Here is a 27,982-nt window from a genome sequence, read left to right on the forward strand (position 1 = left end):
AAACTCCAAATATAAAAGGCTTATTATAAACAGATTCCATCTCATTTTTAAGCAAAAGTCATTTCAATATTTTAAAAATGGATGACAAAAACAGTACAAAGATATTAGATGCTGTTACTCACATGGAAGAGAACTTTTTCAGTGAAATGGTCTCTGGCCTTAGAGAAATGATCAAAGTAAGGATATTCATGGTTCTTATTATTTTAAACCTTATTCTACTTAGTACCTTATTCTACTTAGTAGTCCTTATTCTATTAGGACTACTAATATGCAGTGGGAAGCTTTGGTTCCTCTGCATGAAGATCTAAATAAAAACAGCAGAGTTTGTACAATCTATGACCCTCAATGCAGTTCTGCTGGAATCAGAAGATGAACGTCTTGATGATATATGATGTTCAGACTTTATCTACACCCTTTGTTAGCTCCCTGCAGAATCCCCGTGGAAAGGATTTTCATTCATGTTTGTACCTACATAAAAATAGGATGGCTTGAAATCCTAGAATATGTATTTTAATCACTACTGCGATTTCAAGATTTATGTTAAAAAACTGTCAGACAATTGTTAAGATTAGCTCAGAAGACCTGTGTCCAAGAGGAGTCCCTTATTGAGACTCTGCATCCTCAGCCACTTGCAGGTCTGGCCCAAGTATCAAGAATGCCTGGGCCCGCATTTTCCACAGGCCACAGGTGACCCATATAAAAATATCCCCAGGGCTGGAAAATGACCCATGATGTGGTTTCGTTTTATTATATTAATCTATTACTCACAGAATACTCACTGAAAAATAGAAGATAGCTATTCATTCACTCTATGTTCTTTCTCTCTTGCAGAGAGGACACAAACAACCTCTGAGCACTGCTGTGGCAGGATGAATCTCCTCCCTTAAAGTCCTGAACCTGGATCTAGGTCAGGGTACATTACTGTCCTGCCATTACCTTCCCCAAACAGTCAACAGTATAATCCAAGGAAGTAGAGTTTTGCATAAATGCCCAGAGACACCCCTAACCCTCCTGGTATGGATCTGAAGCTCTCTGATCACAAGAACCTATTAGTCAACTCTTGTGGTTTTTTTTTTTTTTTTTTAATAAATATTTCTTTTGACTCAAGCCAAAGAACCCTGCAGCCTTAGTTCCATAAAGGGACAGGAAGAGCACTGACCAAGTGGCATTCAGCCCCTTTCTTAGTCATGGACCCTACAAAGTCTCCTAATATTAGGCTGAGGGGATGGGAGGCTGAGAAGAGAATGTTACATTACGGACATCACTTTTGAAAGTCCTAGGAGTTAGGAATTGTTCACATATAACTATGCTTCCTCTGATACATTTAATAAGCCCTAGCTAAGATCCCTAGTTCTGAGAAGTGAGGCAAGCATATGTATAAGTTAAAAATATCTCTGGGCTGTTTGTCCAGGCTTCTTTCATCCAGTACAATACACTGGTTAGTGGTGGTCATGGAGCTGGGCACCAGGACACCCAAAGTAGGAGAAGGCTGGATGCAAACAAAGAGAGGGATATGATTTGGCAGATGTTTAATGACAGGTCGTAGCTGGCAGGAGGGTCAGTGTCCAGAGCTGAAGCTCACACAATGGGAGCCCAAGGAAGGGATGTGTGCACAGCTAGAGCCTCCTTTTCAATGGGCTTCTTGTTTCATAGTTTGCATAGTGCTTATACAACATCAGTTAAAAGACTTATTTTTAAAAAAGTGAAATTGGAATGGCATAATAATGTCTTCTGCATTTTACTCGAATATCTGTAGATTTGATCTGAAAAGATGAACAGTAAATTCTCTTCCAAAGTTTCCTATTGCTATGATTTTAAAAACGTCATATGTATGTATCAACAAACCTTTCTACAAAGCACCTTATATCTGGCAGAAACAAAAACCACACACTTTAAAAGCAAATTGGATTTTGAGCTGGGGTCCCAGTGTATTTTAGGTGTCTGTTGAAGAGACAACAATGTTGACTTGCTCCTCTTGTGACTATCTTTTTGGAAGCTACAGCACGTAATGAGAAATGTCAAGTCCCAAGATCAATGAAATTTTGGGCTCCAGGGATTCAACAGGAATAGCATTGATCCTTTTAAAGAACACCAGTCAGAGATGGGTTGTAATATATTGCAAAGAGGGGCTCAGGAGGATAAGCGGCCAAGTCCAAGATACCTACCTGACAAAAATTCAATCAGCTTTTAGCACAAATTGCCTGCTCTGCTCTCCTTTTTTTCATGCAGTAGGCTGCTTCCAATTAAAGTGCGCAAATTAATTTTTATCACTTCCAAATTAGTTTCAGAATTTGTGCAAAAGAGTGTTTCAGATGAAAGCATCTGTCCCTCACATCTCTGCAATTCTGTTATCTAGTCAGGGACCTATTTAAATCTCCAAGAAAATTTTCTATATTCAAAGTCCTGAGTTTGAAAGAGTAACACTGGATATTGGTATATAAAATATATGAATAAAACAGCTGTAATCCAACTGTAACCTATAGTAGGTAGCACCTGCTTATTTCTTTTATGGTCTGAAACTCTTTGTAATAATCTGCTTGTAAATGTTCATTGTCTTTGTGCCAAATTCATTAAAACTATAAAAATAATTAGGAAAAGACTATTTCTGAGATATCTGAATTAGTCACAGTAATATATTTGATTCAATGAAACCATAAACTCTTTCTGCACCTACCTAAAAAAATCCACAAACATTAGTTATATTTTCTCTGTGGTACCAAGAGAGCTATCCATTAAAAAAGAATAATGACAATGCAAAAGAGACATAAATATATTAGAGAGCCACTTGAATTAATGTTGAGAAAGTGAATAAATGAATCCTATCATTATATGTACTGAATAAATATGAGTCAGCCTCTGACATACAAAGCAATTCAATGTCCACACCAAGACCAATTCTAATAGCTACTGGCATATTATATTTCACACTAGGACTTCCCCCCTTCAAGTCTAGGTTAATATATACAACTCCTAAAAACATAAGGGCATTGTGTTACACACTTTAAAATGAATTTACACATAACCAGCTTTTTGGTCTTGAGTAGCAATGCATTATAAGATAGAAAACACATATAGCCTGATTCTCTGACCTGTGAATTGGTAGCTAGAATAGATTAAACTGGGACAGGAAAAAAAAATCTTTTTCTTTCAGGTTGTGAGTTTTCTGATGGCAAGGACTATTCTGTGTCAACACCCATGGCTGATCCCTGATGTGACAGTCAATTCAGGGTGTGCTGTGACTGCCTTTACAAAAAGAGTGAATTGACCAATATATATGTGGTCCAGGTTGGCTATTTCAACAGATTAAGTAAGTCATAAATCAGTCAAGTCTAACGAATACTATATATGACTAATTATTAATTTTTTACCATTATAATCATCCATATGGTAAAAAGCTGACACCAGTTTTTTTTTTTTTTTAAGATTTTATTTATTTATTCCTAAGAGACACAGAGAGAAGTGGAGACATAGGCAGAGGGAGAAGCAGGCTCCTCACACAGAGCCCAATGTGGGACTCGATCCCCGGACCAGGATTACACCCTGAGCCAAAGGCAGATGCTCAACACTGAGCCAGCCAGGCATCCCATGACACCATTTTTTTCTCCCCATGACACCAGTTTTTAACATAATTTTTATTTTGTACCCAAGATGTAAGACTGAACATTTTGTAGTATGGTACCAAACATTATCTGAAAGCAATTTGTGATTCATGTAATAAATACTCAATGTGTTCAGTACAGTCAGGTGGAAAAAGCAGTTTGGTGATTAGTATAATATATGTTTTTGTAAACTCCAGAAGGCCAGAGACTTCAACTATCCAGCATTTTCAGCTACTAAGATGGGACCAGCACCTAGTAGGCATTCAATACATGCTTACTGCTTGCCTAATACTTTAGTGATCATTTTTTCCCCTTAAGGATAATGAATGAAATAAAGCCATATGACATATGTTAATAATAAATGTCTAAGAAAGTCTTAATGGGGTTTTGTTAAATCGGTTAGGGTCAGAATGATGACAACAGTTCTGACCAAAAATAAATTCTTATAAATGGAGGCAGTAATAAAAAATATGTATTGATAATGTTCTTAATTTCTCAAGAATAATCTTGTCTTTACTGAAAGCTTAAATAAAATGCTGCATTTTAACAAATACAATAGCCACAATTTTATTCTTAAGGGTTAATATAAACATTTTTATTTATATAGCTCCTATTGTATGGAACTTTAAACACTCTAAATATTACTACATTTAATTTTTCTTGAAAAATCAGTGGACTAAACTGTTAACCATCTTTTTATTTAAAAGATTATTAGAGGGATCCCTGGGTGCAGCGGTTTGGCGCCTGCCTTTGGCCCAGGGCGCGATCCTGGAGACCCAGAATCGAGTCCCACATCGGGCTCCTGGTGCATGGAGCCTGCTTCTCCCTCTGCCTGTGTCTCTGCCTCTCTCTCTCTCTCTCTCTCTCTGTGACTATCATAAATAAATAAAATAAAATAAAATAAAATAAAATAAAAAGATTATTAGAAAATCACATAAATTAAGTACCTAACAGACAATTACTATAACTTAACATGAAAAATTCTTTACCTCATAGCGGTACGATTGCTTTTAAGAAATGAATCCTCTTTTTGGAAATACCATTTTCATCATTTTTAAGCTCCAGTTTGAAGATGTTAGTTAATGAGATTAAAAGCACTACTCTTTTTCTTAAAAAAAAATTTTTCATTATCTAAAAACTTCTAATTTTCATCAATTTAGATGGAAGACACTACACAGACCTGCTGCTTAATTAAACTTCTCTAATGATTACTACACTACTGTGAAAATGAAGATTTTTAAATATGCAAAAATAAATTTAGATCAAATATATGTAATAATGTAACATGCTTGAGAATAAGAAAGCCACCAATGGTAGATCAAGTGTCTTATACACATGTACATTCAAACACACATACACTAGAATTCTGCTAAAAATGAAGTTTGTTTTTTTAAGGATAGGATTTTAGAAAAGAGTAAAACAAGGGGGTTAACTTTTCAGTATTTAGAGTATGATATTTGTTATAATGTCGAATTGGTAGCTAATTATTTGAGCTGCCTGGAAATCAAGCAACACTGAATATTTTTTCCCCAAAACCAGCATCATATCTTAGTTCACAATTTAGAGCAGAGGCTGATATGCATCATGCACATACTTTCTCTTAGTATCTACGCTAAGAGAGAGTTACTCCACAATACACTTCAAGTTTCTACATCACTGTTCTTCAGTTCCAGCTATGGGCAGCAAGAACGAAAGATGACAATGTAATTTGGTCACCTAGTAATTTGGTCACCTAGTTCATTTCCCACTACCTTCATTCATATAAATATATATGAATCTGCATATATTTCATATTTCATTTTCTTCTCCACTATGATAGGGCCTTTGCTCCTATCAATCAAAAGTCTTTCCTCTTTTTGCAATATTCCTGTCAAAACGTGTAAGAGGTGGGAGTGGATGAGACTTGAAGGGTAGACAGATATACAACTGGGCTTCCATCCTCAGCTTTCTCACAGGCTGGAGTGAACAGACCAGGGGTGGCAATTTCCAGCCACGCAGTAACGTGGCATCTCGTCCACTTGTCATCTACTCTTAAAATATTTCAGTGGCAGATACACAGCATTCCTGGAAAATTCTTATCTCTGTCTTGTCATAAATATGACCCAAACTCATGTTTCACTTTGTTTCAGAGTACCGTGTATGCTGTGACCAATATATGAATTATAATCAGAATCACCCTGGTTTTAGTACTTGCCATCATCAACAATTTACAGACAGCATACCCTATTTTAAGGAAATATTTGCATTGAAACTATTGAAAGCTTGGTAATTAAAAATAGTGATTATTACTAGGCAATCTCTTATCTAGTTCTTCATTTAACAATATTTATTAAAAATCCTATTTGCTGTGTCACTAGGCCAGGAACTGGAAACTTAAAATGGAAAGGGAGAAATTCATGATCCATTTTAGTGTTTCCTCAGAACAGCATTTCCAAAGAATAATAGCTGTTCTGCTGTGAGCAAAAGATTGAATGGAAAAACATGTCTGAGAAGTTCTGGGTTAAATAAATTTCAACAGATTTATTTGTGCAAGTAAGACTTTGAGAACTTACCTAGAGAGTAGGAGTAAATGCAGTGTTTTCTAAAATTATTTTACTCTGCAGCCCCCATCCCCCATTTTTTTCCTACAGGGCATCTTAGGGAGCACTGTTGAAGAAAAATTACTTAGGAATCATCACAAGCAAAGAAATGGTCATATTGTTTTTGCTGTCCCAATGCTTAGTCTGAAGGGAGTACTCAATCATTGTTAAATGAATAAATGGAGATATTTACTAGACTGTATGGTAGAAAGTACTAAGTGTCCTCACCGAGGCACAAATCAAACCTTATGGAAATTCAGAGGAGGGAGAGAATATATTCAGTTGAGAGAAATTACACAAAGTTTAATGGACCAGGTGATACTGGAGGACATTTCTGAAGGATAGAGACATTTGGAGATATTCAGGGAGGATAGCCAACTACAAGGTCAAAGAGAGGGGACCTGGGACTTTCCCTCGTTGAAGATTAGAGTGGTTGCTCTTTTTTTTTTTTTTTTTTTTCAACTTTGAACATAGTGACATTCTAGCAAAGAATTTTTTTCCACTGAAAGCTTTCATATTTTAAAATCCTTACAACCCACATCAACAAGAGAAAAAACAAGAACCATATGATCCTCTCAATAGATGCAGAGAAAGCATGTGACAAAATACAGCATCCATTCCTGATCAAAACTCTTCAGAGTGTAGGGATAGAGGAAACTTTCCTCACCATCTTAATGCCATCTACAAAAAGCCCACAGCAAATATCATTCTCAATGGGGAAGCACTGGGAGTCTTTCCCCTAAGATCAGGAACACGACAGGGATGTCCACTCTCACCACTCCTATTCGACATAGTACTAGAAGTCCTAGCCTCAGCAATCAGACAACAAAAGGAAATAAAAGGCATTCAAATTGGCAAAGAAGAAGCCAAACTCTCCCTCTTTGCAGATGACATGATACTGTAAATAGAAAACCCAAAGACTCCACCCCAAGGTTGCTAGAACTCATACAATTCGGCAGTGTGGCAGGATACAAAATCAATGCCCAGAAATCAGTGGCATTTCTCTACTCTGACAATGCGACTGAAGAAAGAGAAATTAAGGAGTCAATCCCATTTACAATTGCACCCAAAAGCGTAAGATACCTAGGAATAAACCTAACCAAAGAGGTAAAGGATCTATACCCTAAAAACTACAGAACACTTCTGAAAGAAACTGAGGAAGACACAAAGAGATGGAAAACTATTCCATGCTCATGGATTGGCAGAATTAATATTGTGAAAATGTCAATGCTACCCAGGGCAATTTACACATTCAATGTAATCCCTATCAGAATACCATAGACTTTCTTCAGAGAGTTGGAAAAAATAATCTTAAGTTTTGTGTGGAATCAGAAAAGACCCCTGGTAGCCAAGGGAATACTGAAAAAGAAAACCAGAGCCCGGGGCATCACAATGCCGGATTTCAAGTTGTACTACAAAGCTGTGATCATCAAGACAGTGTGGTACTGGCACAAAAACAGACACATAGATCAACGGAACAAAAGAGAGAACCCAGAAATGGGCCCTCAACTCCATGGTCAACTAATATTTGACAAAGCAGGAAAGACTATCCACTAGAAAAAGGACAATCTCTTCAATAAATGGTGCTGGGAAAATTGGACAGCCACATGCAGAAGAATGAAACTAGACCATTCTATTACACCAGACACAAAGATAAACTCAAAATGGCGGAAAGATCTAAATGTGAGACAAGATTCCATCAAAATCCTAGAGAACACAGGCAACACCCTTTTTGAACTTGGCCACAGCAACTTCTTGCAAGATACATACATGAAGGCAAGAGAAACAAAAGCAAAAATGAATTATTGGGACTTAATCAACATAAAAATCTTGTGCACAGCAAAAGAAACAGTCAACAAAACTAAAAGACAACCTACAAAATGAGAGAAGATATTTGCAAATGACATATCAGATAAAGAGCTAGTATCCAAGATCTACAAAGAACTTATTAAACTCAACACCCAAGAAACAAACAATCCAATCATAAAATGGGCAAAAGACATGAACAGAAACTTCACCAAAGGAGACATAGACATGGCCAACAAACACATGAGAAAATGCTCCGCATCACTTGCCATCAGGAAAATACAAATCAAAACCACAATGAGATCCTACCTCACACCAGTGAGAATGGTGAAAATTAATAAGACAGGAAACCACAAATGTTGGAGAGGATGTGGAGAAAGGGGAACCCTCCTGCACTGTTGGTGGGAATGTGAACTGGTGCAGCCACTCTGGAAAACTGTGTGGAGGTTCCTCAAAGAATTAAAAATAGAACTACCCTACGACCCAGCAATTGCACTGTTGGGGATTTACCCCAAAGATACAGACGCAGTGAAAAAACAAGACACCTGCACCCCAATGTTTATAGCAGCAATGTCCACGATAGCCACACTGAGGAAGGAGCCTTGGTGTCCATCGATAGATGAATGGATAAAGAGAATGAGATTTTGTGGTCTATGTATACAATGGGATATTACCCAGCCATCAGAAAGTATGAATACCTGCCATTTGCTTCAACGTGGATGGATCTGGAGGGTGTTATCCTGAGTGAAGTAAGTCAATCAGAGAAGGACAAACATTATATGGTTTCACTCATACGGAGAATATAAAAAACAGTGAAAGGGATTATAGGGGAATGCAGAGAAAATGAGTGGGAAAAATCGGAGAGAGTGACAAAACATGAGAGACTCCTAACTCTGGGAAATAAACAAGGGGTAGTTGAAGGGGAGGTGGGTAGGGGATGGGGTGACTGGGGATGGGCACTGAGGGGGCCCTTGACGAGATGAGCACTGGGTGTTATACTATATGTTGGCAAATCGAACTCCAATAAAAAAATATACAAATAAAATAAAATAAAATCCTTACAACCCTAGGAAAAGTTGCTAGGAAACTATGAAAGACAAAATATATTTACATAAACTTGTAGTCTGATGGGACACTTTGAGACAAATACTCACTGCTGTTAGGGTTGTCTCCTATGATATGGTGTCGCCCACTCCAGTACCAGAGAAGCAGAGTGGCATCTCGAGACCCAGACACAATGTAGCAATCCCCACCTATGTAGGACTCAGACCTGGCCAAGCACGTGACCACATCCCAGTGGCCGAATACAATCTGAGTTAGTTTCCCTGAAACACAGAAATGGGAGGTTTAATTCATTTGCTATTGTTCTTTAAATGGCAATAAGCTTAACTTTATTTTACCAGATTTGTGAAAAGTGTATCTGTTAAACGTGGAAGCTTATAAGCTAATTCAAATTGAGCTACAGATGCTTTCTTGAGTTTCTTCTGAAAAATGATACAAGAATGTTACTTGGGATTTTCAAGGAAAATGACTTACAAACACCACAATCATGATTTTTATTCTTCAGGATTGGGGTCAGGCTAAGGGATGGTTTTAGTCTTTTACCAGACTTGATTTGGGGCAGAGACAGGACAATAGTCCCATTTGTCCTGTGAAATCAGGACTCATGCTAAGGTTTGGAACGAACAGAATTATAATGAGTTACTTACAATGTGAATATTTAATTTGAATCTTGGCACTCACGATGAAAATGCCTACGTTATTAAGTATGATTTTATTTTAAGGTCTGGGTGTAACAACAGGCATTTTGGAGAGATTAAGGTATCTCATAGTTAGGCTTACCTGTTTCTGTAGAGTAAACTCTGAAGCTCTTATCCCAGAACCCACAGATAAGAATATAGCGATTATCTGCTGTGACCACAAAACAATGCGCATTGATTTGTATACTCTGGTCAACAAGGTCCGTGATTTGCCGTTTGTTCACACCGGAGTTATTGGCTAAACATACACAGAAAAAAAGAGTTTAAAGAAGGATTCCACAAGAGTTTCTTTCTTTTTTTTTTTTTTTAGATCTTATTTATTTATTCATGAGAGACACAGAGAGAGAGAGGCAGAGACACAGGCAGAGGGAGAAGCAGGCTCCATGCAGGGCGCCTGATGTGGGATTCGATCCTGGAACTCCAGGATCATGCCCTGGGCCAAAGGCAGACACTCAACCTTTGAGCCACCCAGGCATCCCTCCACAAGAGTTTCATCAAGCACTAATGGAAGGAATATTTTTATGCTTCATTTATCTAGAAATGAGTTTTTAAGGCTCTCAGATTATTAACATTCTAACACATCCCCATGAGGAGTATCAGCTTAATTTTTAGTAGCAGTGGCTAGTTATGAACTACATTAGGTATCTAAAGGTTGTCAGAGATTTCAATTCCTTCTCCTCCAAAAATATGAAGAATTCAAATACTGAATTTAAAATAAAAATATTTAAATGGATTTAAATCTACCTAGGTTCACTATACACAGGTTCATTAATGTCCTACAAGTTCTATAATAAGGAGGAACAAATATTGTGTGAGGTATGGTATGTAAAAGAAAAAAAATCTTAATATTCGCCCCAATCTGTCATTTTCTGATGGCATTTACAATTCATGTGGAAAAAACAGGAGAGAGGTTTGAGCAAGGGATGTTGTTATGTGGGCAGCCCCACAGGGAGCTTTAGGTCAGCAGCTTTAAAGACCTGGATTGTCAACAAACAGAAGGCCTTTCCAGAATGGGCTGGCAGGGGAGGAGAGGAATAAAAAAGATGGGAGAGGGATTGGGGAGGAATGAGACAGGCAGAGAATCAATGGATAGCATTGGGATTGAATCTGAAAAAAGTGAGGAACTCGGAGACACCGTCTGATTTCCCTAGTGTCTGTCTGCATGCCAGCCTGTCCCGTACTCTGTGCTGTCCTTTCAGGCTAAATCCCTGGGCTGAATTCTTAAACAGGAGATGCACACATCACTCGCACTCCCTAACGCCAATTAGACTGAAGTGCAACTATTTGTGGATTCCCACTAATGCTATCATAATAATGGCTAGGGCGGTAAGCCAAAAATTATACAGAAAAAGGTAGCAAAAGAAAAGACAAAGGTTCTGAGTCACTTGAAAACTACATAACTGATCCTTCATTAATAAGAATAGAGCTAATTTTTCCATAGTTACATTCCAGCTGTATGTGACATTGTCGATGTCTCTTGGGTGAAGGAATAGCTGGACTAGACAATATTCCCAGTCCTACACCTTAGCTGTTCTCAAAGACATGTAACTGCTATTTTGTGTAGGGGTGTAAGTAACTAACTTGAATGACTGCCTTTTAACTTATTTCTGGGTTCAAAGATGAAGGGTGAATTAAGAAACATAAGAAAAGATATACCGTAACTTGTGTATGGCTTTATTTTTCATGCCATTTTCAAATTTTTTTTTTTTTCCTAATTTAGTTCTCTACATGATCCCACAAAAAAGGCAGGACAAATATCCTGATCAACCATCTTGCAGCTAGGAAATTGAGGCCTAGAAACAGGAAGGGACTTGTTCTGGATCATATACTAATAAATGTGCATGTGATTAAAAGTATTTCCATCCTCTGTTGCAAAGAGTTACAGCTCATAAGTTTGCAATTCATATGAAATCCTTAATTTAAAAAAATCGGTCCTATTGGAAGGAGATTTCTAGAAAAGATGTCCTCTGTGTTAGTTTTCTTTCATGATTTTTTTGAGTCCTTATGTATTTCAAATATTTTAAATAATATACAGTTGTTAAAGAATAGTTTAGGCTGAAAAAAAGGACAGTTTGGAATGATTTGCCTTGTTTAGAACCAACTTAAATTATCCAACTTAAAATATCAAGAAAATGCCACAAATAATCACTTTAATACCAAAAAATTTTTGAGATGGCATATTATGATATATATAGCTCTTTGGTGGTAATTTGATGTTATCTGCACATTAATTTTATGGCAGAAAAATGATCATTTGGATACCTTTTGTAATAAATAACTACATAGGAATCTGGACAGTCAGCATTCATGAAAATGTATTTCTTGTTGTTACCGTACCAATTAAGGGGTCCATTTCAATGGGAAGATGATGAGCTTGATCCAAGGAGTATCCTGGCGCTCCTCTGAGGCCTAAAGGTTAAACAGAAGGAGAAAACTACTGTAATATTCTCAGAAGGAAGGAATTTCCTAATAAGCAGTGTTTTATGATGATTGTATAAAAGGTATACTGCTTAAAAATTATTTGGCAAGTTGTTATAAGAATGATTGTCATTTACACATTTTTGTGGATACTCTCAATGAAATCATCACAATAGGGACTGCTGGTTTCCATGGAAGATGTACAAAGCTGGAAAGAGTGTTGTTTTCATCCTAACAAGAAAAGCCTGCATAAAATAGAAGATCATAACATTTCTTGAACCCCTCCAAGAGCTAAGATTTCTGGGCAACCAGTGAGCTTGAAATCTAAGAAAGGTTGTGTGCCTGCAAGCAAGGGTGGGTGTGAACGTGGCAGGGCTCACCTGGGCTGGGGCAGAGGGGATGATGGGGCTTCCGTCTTCATTCAATACATGGCAAATCATTTGAAGGTAAAAAATTGAGCCACACCAAAGATCTTAAGCTCAGGAAAAGCTACTATCAGAGGATTAATATTTAGGGCTTGATTGAGTTCATTAGTCATAATTTTTTACATGTGATTATATAACATATATAATACTTATGAATAATGCTAAATAAAAAATGAATATAGTTTTTTCTCAACACAAAGTATTTCTAGAGACTCAGACTTCTGTGAATAATAAAGTTGTATTTTTTTCTTAAGATGTTTGTTGCATGTTTCTGATCAAATGGAATTCCCTCAAGGTAATAGAATTATCTCAGTTGATAGTATCACCAATAAACATAGTGTATTTAGAAACTCTTACAAGATGAAGCTATGATATAAATGAGACTGTTTTTCAGAGCAGCACAGAAGTTGGTAGAATAGAAAAATTCAGGTGAATTTACCATGGCTTATCCATCTAGTCCTGGAGATAGTGAGGATCCTGGGGTTTCCAAGGATACTGAAAGGGGTGAATTTGGCCAACTAAATCATTTGGTCATATCCACTTCTGTAGATGTATCAATGTCTGATTTTTATAACAGAATTCTATCACTTCAAGATGTACTAGCTGGAACTTTTGGAAATGAGTTTAAAGAAAACACATATAAAATCACTGAACAATTTAGATTTTGTCTTTTCTCAAAGACTCTCAGCTCCACAAGGAGGGAGATGGTGCCTGTCTTGTTCACTGCTGTGCTCCCACTTGACACATAGTGGCCATTTAAATATTTGCTGAAGAAGTAAGTAAAGTGGAAGAAAGAGGATTTGTAACCACCCTCTAAGAAATCCAGATTCAAACACACTTTTTTTTTTAAGATTTTATTTATTTATTCATGAGAGACACAGAAAGGGAGGCAGGTAAAGGGAGAAGCAGGCTCCCTGTGGGGAGCCTGATGTGGGACTAGATCCCAGGACCCTGGGATCAGGACCTGAACCGAAGGCAGACGCTCAACCGCTGAGCCACCCAGGTACCCCTCACTTTTGTTTAATATGGGCTAAAAGTGTTGTTGTTTTTTTTCCTTGTGGGGCAGGCAGTAGTAGGGTGGGAGGACCTGAATTATTTGTAGACCTGCTTCAATTTATCAAATATTTATTGAATCCTTAACCATCAGCCAAGCATTCTGTGAGGCCCTCACGCAGAGCAGAGTGAACAAGAGACAAGACACATCTAGTTAGGTCTGGCAATTACTTGCTCTGCTGCTTCCTGCCAATAATTTGGAATACTAGCTAGCCCCCAGCACACTTACCTTAACTTCACTGCAGTTTTTAAGACCCCTTTGCTAAGCACCGTGCTTAGACACACATACCTACTGTATTGTGCCACCGATTCACTGCGAACAGTCGGCTGCAGGTCACGGTCACCACTGCGGGGATGGTCAGGTGGGGCAGGGTGTTGGCTGCCACGTGGGTCACTGGAGAATTTGAGGGAAACTTCAGGACCATGATCACATCCTGTTGCATCTGATCTTTAAACATGAGTGGACTCTGTGGAAGGAAACACTGTTGAATAGAAAGAGAAGAGAGCAGAAGAAAACAGAAGGGATAACACAGTTAGTGAAAGCTCTGGGGAGACAGACAGAGGTCAACACAGATGAGGCGAGCACGAGCAGAGAGCAAAGCAACCTGAACTTCCAACCCATGATGAGGATGGCACAGGGGAAAGGGCAAGGCCTCTGTGCAGTGGCTGGCAGGTGACACGAGATCACTGATGAGTGGCCTCAGTGTAAGCCTTGCCAGACTGGTGTGAGGAGTGAGCTCACAGATCTGTCTCAGGATGTAGTGTCATTATTCAGTGTGGTGAAAGCATCAGTTTTGTGGAAGAATGAGTCAAGTCAGTCACGGAAACTGTTTACATGAACTAATTGATACTTCCATTTGTTAGCTGGTTCATCTGGGGTCATGGCTTCAATGTAAATAATAATAAAATATAATAAATATAATATAATAGCCTTCCCTGTCAGACCTCTGCACGCATCTTTGCTGTGGCACCACTGACTGGTTAAGGTTGAGGTCTTCTTCCTAGACTGTGCGCTTACCGAGGGCTAACCCTTTTCCTTCCTTTAATCTCTGTTTCAAAAGTCTAGCATGTGATCTGATAGAAAGCGACACTGTAAACGCTACTGTTCCAACACCATAAATAATACTGCATCGAAAACACAAAATGGGGGGATTCTGGAAATAACCACTATGTAGAGTTTGTGAATATTTTCAATTGTTTTCTATACATATGAATTGTCTACTCCATGCACTTAGAAGGCTGAGCTTTCCATTATGAGCATCTCCATGCCAATTTAGTCTCTAACAATTTTCCCCAGGAAAGCAATGAATCCTGACTGGGCATTTCTCCAGGATAATAATAATAATAATAATAATAATAATAATAATAATTATTATTATTATTAAACAGAGACAACTAACACGGGAATAAAACTCTTCTGCCAAAGCATTTCATAAAATAAAGTGTTAGAAATATTCTCTTAGACAGTTTATCAAAAATACTTCATCTCAAGGCTTGAGGTTCCAAGGCCACGTCCCCACGTCTACACCATGACTGCGTGTTCATGAGGAACTGTGTGCTTGGTGTCAACCTTTCTGCTTTGTCACATACAGAGACCCATTTCAATCAGAAGAGTTCATTAGAACTCTCTTGAGCCATTGTGGAGAGAAGAAACATATTTTCAAACAAACACATTTATTTATGTGTTTCACTAGCAGTTTGATTATTGATTTGTTGAAGGTCTAGAGAATGCAGATCCTCTGTGTTACAGTGCTTAGCATCATATCTGATGCATAGAAGGGAACTTGATATGAATTTGTTAAGTAACTGAAAAAAACACATGAAAGGTCTGAACAGTGCTTCCACCACAATATAACAGCTTATAAGTTGTTCGCACATATATTAAGGACCATATTTCACAGCTCTTTACTCCAAACTTAAAGAGTTCTTGCTACCTTGATAACCGCCTAGAGAAATGGATGCATTTTAATTCCTTTTGTAGACACCTTTTTTACCTTTAAGCATTTTTCACTTCAGTAAAAAAATAATCAGTGAAAAACCACAGTTTAAAAATCAGTTTAAACCAGTTTTAAATTCCCACTAAAGAAGTTTCTCAGAAAAGTTACCTTCTTCAAATTGAAGAGAGAGGTGTTATATAATTTGCTAATAAACTGCAAAAAAGGGACTGCTTTGTTATGAAAAGGAGCTTTTAAAATTCAGATTAAAATGAAAAGAATTTTACCTTTTCCCTGGCAAAACTAGAATAAAAGTTTTAATATGAGGAGCTAGTGGAGCTGATGTCACCGGCTAACATTTCTTGAGAATGTATTGTGCACCAGGTGCTGGTCTGAGTGCTCTACAGTATTAAGTCATGAAATTCTCAGGGCAGGTGGTATTTTTGCCTTCGTGTAACAGATGCTGTAACATAGCAGACAGGTTAAATCCCTTGCCCAAGTCATTTGCTAGTGAGAGGCCGAGCTGATGCTTGACCCGACTGGCTCTGGAGCCCTTGTTCCTAACCCTCGGCCTCTCTGCAGTGCCTACAGAGTACCTGTATATTTCTGTCCTCTCCTTAAAACGAGCTACTCCCTCTGTTCCACCTTGCCCCAGAAGATTACATCGGGCAATATCATATTGTGTTGAGAGTATATTTTCATCCTACTTTAATCTAATTTTGGTGCCTACATGTGTATGGGTGAGTTTATGCAGAGGCCTACAGAGTCAGGGAAGACGGGCCCTTGTCGTGGATCCCAAATCAGGCTGGCGTAGCGGCACTCAGGGGTAAGAGCTGCTCTCCCCTCTCCTCTGTATTTCAGCATATACTTACCCTGAAGAGCTACCCAATAAATCGAGAAGCCTTTAAAACTGCTGCTGAAACCACAATTTTATTTGACGTGCATCCAGGTACAAAGAAAGCAAAAACCTTTCCTTTGAGGCTGCTATGTCTTACCAGGTGCATGGCAGAGCTCCGAGGCGGATGTGGCTCGATAAGCAACTGAGACGGCGTCTGTCCAAAGTTCTGTATCTGTGCCTCCATGGCCTGCAGGGGAAGGAGAGGGACTGTCATAATCAATATGCATCAACGAGAGAGGTCAACACACTCCCCGACAATGCAAGTGTATCCCAAGTCAGCCATGAAAGAAGTCCAGAAAATTCAGTGGGTGTTCTCTCAGGGTGCAGAATCATCCAACTGTTAGTATTTTGCAGACAGGTTTTGCTTCTCTTTCTAAACGTGCTTCTGTTAACCAAGTCACTGTTCTTATTTAGAAGCTGCGGTTAAATGTGGAAATGTTAAACCTGTGAGTGCATGCATGCAGCTAAGGTCAAAGAACACTTCTAACACTAAATACAACATGTATACCTTGATAAAGTCCTGTGTAAGAAGAAACGTATGGGGATCTCTAATGAAATAAGCTTCTGGGATCTTAGGGGAGAAAGAATGATACATAAAGTCCGACAATGATATGAAATAAAATTCAGAAAATCATACAATCCAGTCAATACAGAGGGTAATCACAAGATTTCTGTTATGATTAACCACGGGCAAATTTTTGCTACAAAAATATATTTTAGCATGCCATGCTGTTTTAAGACGAATGTCGAGATATTATGTAATGTCTATAATGTATGAATTCATTTCTCTCAATTTTTTTTTGAAATTTTAGACATAACTAACCCAGGGAGGAAACAATTCTTTGGGCATCTTGAGCTATGCAATATTTTATTAAAGCCTGTGCAGACAGAAATATTAATGAGACTGTATGGCTTCCAATGAATAAAAATAATTTTGGATCTCAAACTGTCTGGACTGTATAATATGCCTTTTTCTGTGTGTACGTCAAAGACATAATCTTACAGGAGATTTATGTATTTCTTCTCTATATAAGTACCACAGGCAAAAAGATTTCAATATATTAAACTAGACTAACAGAAATATTTTTCCAAAATACTGTTAGCATGTAATTTAAGTCAACAAGGGGAAGCACAATATTTACAATGGTCATTACTCTGTTACCATGCTAATTTTTCCCCTAAAATTGTGTGCAATTTGGTTGCACATAAAGATGAAATACGAAACTCATTGCTGAGTGCTTAGGAGTGCAGGTAAGGTGGTAGATGGCTCTCGACGCTGCGCTGCCACTAATCGCATCACTATCTACAAATCTCATTTATAAAGTACTTAAATTTAACAATCTGTCCGCCTAGACTGCATTTCAAGAAAATGCTTATCAATAAAAATGTGGATTTTCAAATTTATTAGCAATATTAAACATGAATGCATCATTACCTGCCATATTTTAGCAATTGCATAAATGGGGCTTTGGTTCTTTTATTTGCAGAGGCAATAGGATGAATTATTAAATCTCTTTAAGAGCTGTCCAATTTTTATGTATCCATTTATTTGCATGGTGTCCACCCATACATGAAGTGTGACTGTTTAGGTAAATCGCACTCACATAGATACCATCATACTTTATCTCCCTGGTGCAAGATTTAGGATTATAAAAGAGGTATGAGACCATTTCTGGTTAGGTTCACATCATGAACAATAAACTCTTAAGAGTAACTTGAAAGAAGAAAAAAAAACCCCAGTGATTTCATTGTTAAAACTGCCCTGGCTTGAAAATGTCTGGTACCTCGCTTACTGTATCAGAACAGCTAAAGTTGCTCAAACAATAGGTACCTGGGCTTGTGCTCTGACTCCTCCAGAAAGGGGCTGGGCTGGCATAGGGAGACAGAGGTAAAATTAAATATAATTTAGCCTCTCTTGGTCAGTGTACCTCTACTTAGCAGGCAGCCTTTAAATGGCCACAGAAGGACCAAGTCCACAAACATGCTCTGCTTGACTTTAGTTTTGTTCTGAAAGGGCAGTATTAGAACTATACTAGAAAATCTCAGGATACCCACTTACTTTCCAGAAATCTACACAGTTCTCTTCAGGGGGACCACCTCTGATTCTTTTTGGACTGAGGCAGAGTACACACACGTATTTATTTTAAACGACTCTCAAGTGGCATCAAGATATACAGGAAGCTATGATCAAGTTAATATTGTGGTCTCATCCTCTCATTAAGACAGTACATTCCCTACATTTAACATTTATTTATTTGTTTTTAATAATTTAAGCTGAATCCATCTTCTTTGGGATCCACATCACATGCCTTCATGTTCTTATTCCAATATTTACCTTTTGGCTATCTTGTAATCCTGTCTAGCGGCAGTTCCTTAACCCTTGATTTAAAAATATACAGGTCGGGATGCCTGGGTAGCTCAGTGGTTGAGTGTCTGCCTTTGGCTCAGGTGGTGATCCTGGGGTCCTAGGATCGAGCCCCGTGTCGTGCTCCCCAGAGGGAGCCTGCTTCTTTCTCTGCCTGTATCTCTGCCTCTCTATGTCTCTCATGAATAAATAAATTAAAAAAATATATATACAGGTCTTTCTGTTCTTGAAAAAGCATGCTGCCTCCTCTAAGTTCTATTGCTCGTCATAACCAACATGTTTGGATAGGGAGTGAGCACCTACATATTTTCTTCACCTCTCCCCCATCCTGTTTTCTGTCCTCCCCCACTTTTAGAGAGTCATCAGTGTCTTCTGTCAAGAGGAAGGTACTTTGCATGGGAGGGTGCCCAGGGATATACACAACCCATTCTGGAATCTATGAAGCATAGCAGCTGAATGGTTGTTCCTCATTCTGAGAACTACTCCCTGACGTAGGAGAAAATGCATCCCCTTAATGTGAACCTTGGGCAGGGTTCTAAATCCTTCCCAGGGCCCTAAATAATAATCAATGTCCTCCATATTCTCATAGCACTTTTTCCCCCTTTATCATGACATTCAACGCATAGTTCTTTACATAGGTCTGTTTGCTCAAACTGTTCATCATCTGCAGGTCAAGGCTGTGACTTAGTCTTAAGAGAGTCCAAAAACATTCGCTGACTATAGAAGTGGGGCAGTGGTGGGGCCTTTGTACAAAACTGAAAGGTAGCCCAGAAAAGGAAAATCAATAGTAAAGAACACATCAGAGTGCTTTACCTTTACAGTTCAATACTGCAAAAACAATCAGGTTAACAAACATTAAATGCCTAGTCTATGTCAAGGGATAAAGTATCAGATACCAGTCTGAGTCTGCCCTCAAGAAGTTTCAGCTCATGAGGACATAAGATGAGTGGCAATCAGGGCACACAGTAGGTCAAGAACCACGGCGGAGGCCAGCCTCAAGTGCAAGGGGGCCCAGGAGTGATGTCTACATCAGACACAGAGTGGAGCAGGGTACACACAGAGGACGTCTGCTAGGAAAGGGGCTTTGAGAAAAGGGACATGAGCTGAGGTCTGAATGTCACATAGGAATAGGCCAGTCAACAGCAAAAAAAGATAACCAGAAATGGCATTTAAAAAAATTCAACGTATTTCTCTTTTTCCATACATTGTTCTGCCTGGGTTGAAGAGACTTAATGCTAGCTTTATTTATTCGGAAAACATTATACTTATTGAGTACCTACTATGTACTGGGTACCATTTCAGATATTTGCGATACTCATCAAACAAAACAGAGATTTGGGCTCTTGTAGAAGTTGTATTCTAGCCAGGATGGCATAGGAGCTTATTATTTCGGCCAGATAGCACATGCCAGCATCCTTTGGGCTAGAATCCGCTCATAGGCATGGTTTCTATTTGAGCCAACATTTATAGGTCAGAAAATTTCATACAATAAATTGGATTTTTTGGCTTCTCTCAACAAAACAAAACAAAACAAAAAAACAGAAGAGGTGGTTCATCAGCATTTCTGCACAGCAACACTTGTCTGGTGCCAAGGCACAGGGGCTCTTTTGTAATGCCCATCACTCACAGGACCCAGGCATGCACTGCCTCTGGCCTGCTTCACAAGTTTCTTCCCTGTCCAACTCCTAAAGACTTCTCGGAATTTGTTACTCCTTTTAAAATCTACTACCAAAACGTTAATTTGTATTACAAAAAAGCTATCGCTTTATATATCTACAGTAGTCCTGCCCTCATCCTTGGGGTATATGGTCCAAGATGCCAAAGAATGCCTGATACTGGATAGTACTGAACCCTATGTATGCTGTTTTTTCTTATACATATTTATGATAACATTTAATTAATAAATTATGCATAGAGATTAACAGCAATAATTACTGATAAACTGGAACAATGATAATATACTACAATAAAAGTGATGTGAACGTGGTCTCTCTCAAAATACCTTATGGTACTGGACTCACCTTTCTCCTTATGATGACGGTGTAGATGGTAAAATGCCTCTGATGAGGGGCACCTGAGTGGCTCAGACAATGAAGCATCTGGCTTGGGCTAAGATCATGATCCCCGGGTCCTGGGATTGAGCCCCACATCGGGCTCCCTGCTCAGCAGGGAGCCTAGTTCTCTCTCTCCCTCTGCCCCATGCCCCCAATCATGTTCACTCTCTCAAATAAATAAGATCTTAAAAAAAAATGCCTAACTGATGAGATGAAGTGAACCAGTGAGGTAGGCACTGTGACCTAACATTAAGCTACTGCAGACCTTCTGACACTAGGTCAGCATCACTGCTTCCATACCATCTTGACTGCGGGTAACTGAAACCGTAGAAAGCCAAAACAGTGGATATGGGGTGACTACTGCATTGCACTTTCCATGGAAGCAAGAATGAACTGATATTGTATGTGTGAACTCATGATTTTTATAATGTGTATAGCAAAAGAGTACAACTTGGGAAATAAATCTGTCAATCTAACTTCATCGAATTTTAAAATGTTATCCATTGTGAGAAGCGTCATTAATTTCTATACTATTAAGAAGTAAAAATGTTACTAATTAAACTATGATTCACTACTGATTATAAGACACACTGTAATTCGGAGTGCTGAGACAGAACCATGATAAGCATCTCAGAATCAGTTCATTATTGTAAATATTTTATGTTATTATAAATATACTTTTACATATAATAAGCAGTGATATAGAGTTTTAGATATTTCATATAAATCTAGCATACAGGGATCCCTGGGTGGCGCAGCGGTTTGGCGCCTGCCTTTGGCCCAGGGCGCGATCCTGGAGACCCGGGATCGAATCCCACGTCGGGCTCCCGGTGCATGGAGCCTGCTTCTCCCTCTGCCTGTGTCTCTGCCTCTCTCTCTCTCTCTCTCTGTGTGACTATCATAAATAAATAAAAATAAAAATTAAAAAAAAAAAGAGTATACTATCTTTGAGGGTACTTTTATGATGAAACTCTTACATATCAAACTCAACTTTATCTCAAAAAATAATCATGTAAGGGATGCCACTTTATTTCATCAGGAATTGTTCAGATAGCAAAGATAAGTAAGTTAGTTTCTTAAGAGTTTTACATTTTAATTCTTATGTGGATGCTTACTTCTTCTTCTAAAAATCATTTGGTTGAATATTGAGCAGTTCCCATGTACTTAGCATTTGCTCTCCCCAGCTAAGACCATCAAGAAATAGGCAGGTCATAAAATAAGAAAAAAAAGTATTTTTTTTTTTTAAACTTTGGAGGGAGTTGTAAAATATGGACGTTTTCGGGGTAAGTAGAGAAGTAAAGAAAAATGTGATCTAAGTTACGATTAGTAGGACAAAATAAGTAAACCTGAACAGTGACTTTCAGATTTCATACACACATAGGACACATAACTCAGTTTTATCTGCTTCTATGGACCATAAAGCTCCCCTTAGGGAAAGTTCCTGTTAGGGACAGTTTCCTGGTTTTTTTCCCCTCCCCATTCTCTTGATAGGCTCGTTTTGTAAAATCCTCCAGGTCCCACCTACTGAGTTATGAAATTACCCACATCTTCATTGAGCTCTCCTTTTTTCCTCACTTATTTTCAACAAGCTCTCTCTAGTCTTATGTTACTCAAAGGTCAGGGCTAGGTGTACGGCTGCATCATCTAGGCCCTGCCCCAAGGTGCCCAGTCGAGGGGCAAATGAGGGACAGCATCTACCTCAAATGCCAAAGGAAGGAGCACCTTTTATTATTCATCCTTTTAATGAGGGCATCTTTTTAAATTTGCACAAAGGGGCCATATGCATTAGCCATGGCTGTGACATGTACCTTATTCCTTTGACCTGTTGTACCTCTTCTTAGTTGCTTTTATCTGTCCCCCACGATATCCTACCTCCTTTATGAACACAGATATATTGCTGGGATGAAATCCTCAGAAGAGGAAGTAAATATGCTGTGGTTTATGTGCATTATGCTTATGCCTGTTAATATGAAAGATTTCATAGCTGAGGTAAAACTACATATGGCGACGGATAAGTGATAGTTCAGAATGATGTTCAAATCACCAATAAATTCAAAATACTCTAAAAGAAAGAAATTACTATTTAGATGAATAAGCATGCTTTCTCCCTCCACTTGTATTTACTATTTGGATAACTAGTGTATGCTAGATAGCACACACCTCCTCTGGTACCCAGGAGATAAAAAATTCTGGTTAATCTTGTCTTTTCCACAATATAGGTAAATGTAACCCACATACATTTCTCTCCTTTGGAATCTTTACAACTTCTAGTCTTTTTTGTAAATGTAATTTAGCATTGTCTTTCTGATGAAATGTCATAAGGTCTAAGTGCCACGAGAAAGACTGTGAGAAAGCACATACGGGAAGCTGTCAAATGACCGATTTCATCCATTTTGCTTGGTCTGTGCTATCTTTTAAAGTTGTTTTCCAGAAGAGTCAGCATTTTATAAAATATGATAGCTTGTGCTATCCACAATGCAATTATCAGATTATGTTGAAATTACTAGTCAATTATTGATCATTTTCAGAAAATTCAAGACAAAAATAGCAAAAGTGATTCCTTGGGAACACAGAAAAGGATTTCCTCAAAATTTCCTTAGGATCATATTATCTTATTTTATAGCTCATTATAGTAAGATTTTATTTTAATGCTTGAAAGTGGATATTCTTTTTTTACCAGAAAATACAACTTCAACAATTAAAAATATGCATGTGATTTATATTATCTTTCTGTTCTACCTCCAATTCTACCAATTCTATACCAAATAGGAAAAAAAAATTGGAATTTTGAGAAGTCTGAAATGATAAAAGAAAAGATTACTTAATAGCAGACTGTATTTTAACTGATATGCTTTTGCTTTTGGTTTATTGTTACAATAAAACAAGATCATATAAAGCATTACTTTTTAATGCTAGAAAAACAGGAGCAAAATAAATCAAGAAAATAATATCTCCACTTTATTTCTTGCTTTACAAACATTAAACTATATAAAAAATTAAAATGCTATTTTATATTCAACTGCCTCTAGTTTTTCATAGAAACTACACAATAGAAGAACAAACATGTTTCCTCTTAACAGTCAGCTGCATTAAGGCTAAGTCTATATGAGCAGAATTATTAGAATATTCAAGCAAATACTTAATAACTCAAGTAAAAAAGAACCACATTGGTTGTAACTATCAGACTATGTTAGACCATATTGAGGGAGAGGATTTTGATTTATTCATTTGCCTGCCTCAGTGCTTGGTTTTATTCTTTTAGTATAAAGCTAAAAAAAAAAAAAAAATAAAAAGGAGAATTATCCTCTTGCTGACTCTGATTTCCTCCTCAGACTGATGAGTTATAATGATGACATTCCATATCTGACTTAACAAATAAATGCGAACAGTTAATGTGAAAAGCAAGCACCGTGTCCTTTGGAGAAAAACTGCTTTGCCCAGAACAGTTTTTCTTCACATTAGGTCAGGGCCACTGGTGGCAGGCTCACTTAATTTTTATATTTAAAAATAAATATAAGTCAACCCAGGTGGGAAAAGTACATGCATTTTAATGTGGCAGGTAGTGGCTGTTCTACCCTGGATGTCTTCAATAAATTTGCCTAAAGTCATGACTAACTCAGGGGGAATACAGAGTGAGCTGGATCATCTTCCAGAGACTGCCATCACTGGTACTCTCTTGTTCCCTACCTTCCCACTCTTTTCGGCCAATGAGAGCTCAGAACAGGAGATGGGAAAGGGAGATAAAACTTATTGTATGATCCTTCCCTGCCAGGTCCCAGGTCAGCAGTGGCTGTGCTGCAGTCTTCTATCTAAGGCCACAGCTCCTGTTGGGTGACTGCTTTCCCAGGGTTACTTATCCTGGCAGTTTCCAGTAATGGCCCCTTCTCTGTGTAGGCCTTGGGGTGGTACCTAGATCTTAATCTGCAGATGCTTCACTTTCCCTTGTTCATCCACTTTATCCTGCCCATATCTTTGTAAAGAGGATCATTATTAAACGTCCTATTACCAATCACATTGTTAAAAAATTATGGTAAAAATACACAGAACATAAATTTACCACCTTAACAATTTTCCAAGTGTACAGTTCAGGAGTGTTATGTACATTCATAATGTTCTACGACCAGTCTCTACAACTCTTTTTAATCTTGCAAAACTGTTACCCATTAACAGCTCCCCATTTACTTATTCTCCCCATCCTCTGGAAATCAACCTTCTACTTTCTGTCCCTATGATTTTGACTATTCCAGGTACCTCATATAAGTGGAATCATATAGTATTTGTTTTCTGACTGGCTTATTTCACTTAGCATAAGGTCGTCAAGGTTAATTTTTGTTGTAGCAAATGCCAGAAGTTCCTTCCTTCTTAATGCTGCATAACATTCTATGGCATGTACATGTGCATGTACCACATTTTATGGATCCATTAATCTGCTGATGGACACGGGTTGCTTCTACCCTTTGCGTATTGTGAATAATGCTGCTATGAGCATGGGTGCACAAATATTTCTTCAAAATCTTGCCTTTAGTTCTTTTGAAATCTACCAAAGTAGAACTGCTAGATCATATGGCAGCCTTATTTTTAATTTTTCAAGGACCTCCATCCGGTCTTCCAGAGAAGACACTTTGCATTCCCACCACAGCACATAAGGCTTCTAATTTCTCCACATCCTCATCAACACTTGCTATTTTCTGTTTGTTGGATTGATAGTAGGTAACCTAACAGGTGTGAGGTGGTATACAATTGTGTTTTTGATTTGCATTTCCTTAACAACTATGATGTTAAGAATCTTTCCATGTGCTTGTCGGCCATTTGTATATCTTTTCTGGAGCCTTCATTATTCCTTTGAGAGGGTAATGTGCTGTGACAGATACAAACAGAATTGATATTCAGGTATATAAGAGAAATGATGGTTAATTTTTGCTTCATTCTCAAGTAAGACTGACCAAAATATGATTATATACAAGTAAGAGACATTTTTATTGAAGATTTAAAATATTTTGGGGATAAATATTATCATAAGCCTTTTGAGGGGGAGGCCACAGAGTCTCTTTGCAATCTATGCTCATCAATCCTTAAGAAGAGAACCAAAACACTATTTTCTGGATTAACTACCTGGAAGCAAGAGTTTTAGCAGATAATCTCTTAAAAAATATACATTTATTTATTTTTAGAGAGAGAGTGAGTGAGCACAAGCAGGGGGAGAGGGAGAGGATTTCAAGCAGACTCCATGAGCCTGAGGTGGGGCTCAGTCTCAGGATCCTAAGATCATGACCTGTGCCAAAACCAAGAGTCAGTCACTTAACCAATTGAGCCACCTAGGCGCCCTAGCAGATGATGTCTTAAGAACTCTTCAGGTTTTTTGTTCTTTGCTCACTTTGGGTTGATCATTACATAGCGTGTAGGTAAAGGAGTCAACCCAGAAATGCTTAATGAAATGTGAGAAGAATCAGTACAATGTCCCTGCCAAATTCTTCCTGGTTGAATAAATTTATATAAAACAAACTCTATGCTCATTGATTCAGGCCATGAAGTTGGGGGAAGGTGGTGGTGGAGGAGGAATGAGAGACAAGTAGTAGTATTGGTGATGACCTTTTATCACCATACAAAATAAGTTCACTTGGAGTGTCTGATCTTGGAAAGAAAATAATGAAAATAACAAAAGCTGAAAAGATTTGCTTGGAAATGGAATGACATCAAGACAAAGGTTTATCAGGTGGTGGTATAAACATTACAAAAAAGAAATCATACACTTTTATTAGGCTAAATTCAAATTAAAAATAGTATTGCATGTATTTGGCAGAACAAAGTGATCTTCTTTGATTTTGACATAAATGGGAAACAGTAATCTATATATACTATATTGAGATTTCAAATGGCTTTAAATAGGTTCATTATCAATATGTCTAAAACCTTTAAAAATGAGCTCTTCACATCTAACTGAAATGCTTAGGTATTTAGATTGAGTAATATCTACTTCAACAAATTGAAGCATGCAATATGTTTTGAATAATTGTTAATTTATGCTAAGGTAACAACTGTGTAATATAACTGAAATCTATGTTAACAGAAGATAAGGAAATCCCTTCTAGCTATTTCTACTACAAACAGCAGGCTGCAATTTTCACCCTTCTTCCTTGTGTAAAATATGACTTTGGAGGCTTGTGAAAGCATGTGCTGTTAATTTCTGAAAATCAATAATTAGCACTTCTCAACAGTATGCAATAAAAATAACACAAAGACGAGAAAAAACACATCTCACATAAATGACACACATTCCACTTTGACTAGCTGCATTATTTATGCTTTTCTAGTGGACGATTGATGACCATGGACCAGCTAAGGACTGCAGTAATTATAGGGAGAAAAGATAAACCTAAATTAAAGATTTATTCACTAATCAAAATTAAATGTGTGTCATTAATTTTCTTGATACTAATTTCTATATAGAAACTTCATTCACTGATTCTTTGCAATGCAAGCCTTATCGCTGGAGATGAGGAACACATCACAGACACAGCTTAATCTATACTCTTGTTAGTTTTAGGGATCATAATATTCTTCTTGCTCCCCAAATGATTCTTTAAGCTTAAAAGAAAACCTAATGTGTGTTTCCACTCCCATAATTTCAAATGTAGGGGTTTTCTTTCTCTTTTATTATTTTCCTTTCAATTTTAATTCAGCTTTTGAATTTGCTAACATTTTAAACGTTAAAATGGTTTTAAGAAATCTTTATCAGCCATTTTGTTGATCATTTGTTGCAATTCATGTCTCAGAATAAATGCCCAGGAGAAAAACCCTGAACATTTCCCATATGAAGACAATTAGGCATCATGGCCCTTGTAAATGGACAACAGTGTGCTACAACCTACTCAAGCAATCCACAAGTGGGGCGTTGGTATGTCTTGTCAGATAGAAGAAATGAGTCAGAAATGGGGGAAGGAAAAGACATGGGATAATAAACTCACAGAAAGAATAAGCAATGACCAAAGGCCATCATTGCTGTCACTACAAACACCTTCATTTACACCATCAGGAGGAAAAGTGGGTTAATTTTTTCCTTATAAATTTTATGAGTTCATCTTTTAGGAAAG

The 27,982-nt window shown here is 37.8% G+C and overlaps 1 protein-coding gene across 11 annotated transcripts in view; it reads right to left on the bottom strand.

The window, feature by feature from the left end:
• Positions 1 to 27,982, bottom strand: part of NBEA (neurobeachin) — a 674,173-nt gene that overhangs the window by 10,972 nt on the left and 635,219 nt on the right. For 5 of the 11 annotated variants that reach the window (XM_072795459.1, XM_072795454.1, XM_072795452.1 and 2 more), the window contains 6 exons: positions 16,981 to 17,043; positions 16,570 to 16,659; positions 13,930 to 14,122; positions 12,082 to 12,153; positions 9,827 to 9,982; positions 9,139 to 9,309 (listed from right to left, as the gene is read on the bottom strand). In XM_072795459.1, coding sequence (XP_072651560.1) covers positions 9,139 to 9,309; positions 9,827 to 9,982; positions 12,082 to 12,153; positions 13,930 to 14,122; positions 16,570 to 16,659; positions 16,981 to 17,043 — 745 coding nt within the window. The remainder of the gene's footprint in view (positions 1 to 9,138; positions 9,310 to 9,826; positions 9,983 to 12,081; positions 12,154 to 13,929; positions 14,123 to 16,569; positions 16,660 to 16,980; positions 17,044 to 27,982) is intronic. The other 6 variants (XM_072795461.1, XM_072795456.1, XM_072795458.1 and 3 more) reach the window with 3 other exon arrangements.

Source organism: Canis lupus, chromosome 24, assembly GCF_048164855.1.
Source record: "Canis lupus baileyi chromosome 24, mCanLup2.hap1, whole genome shotgun sequence".
NCBI lineage: Eukaryota > Metazoa > Chordata > Mammalia > Carnivora > Canidae > Canis > Canis lupus.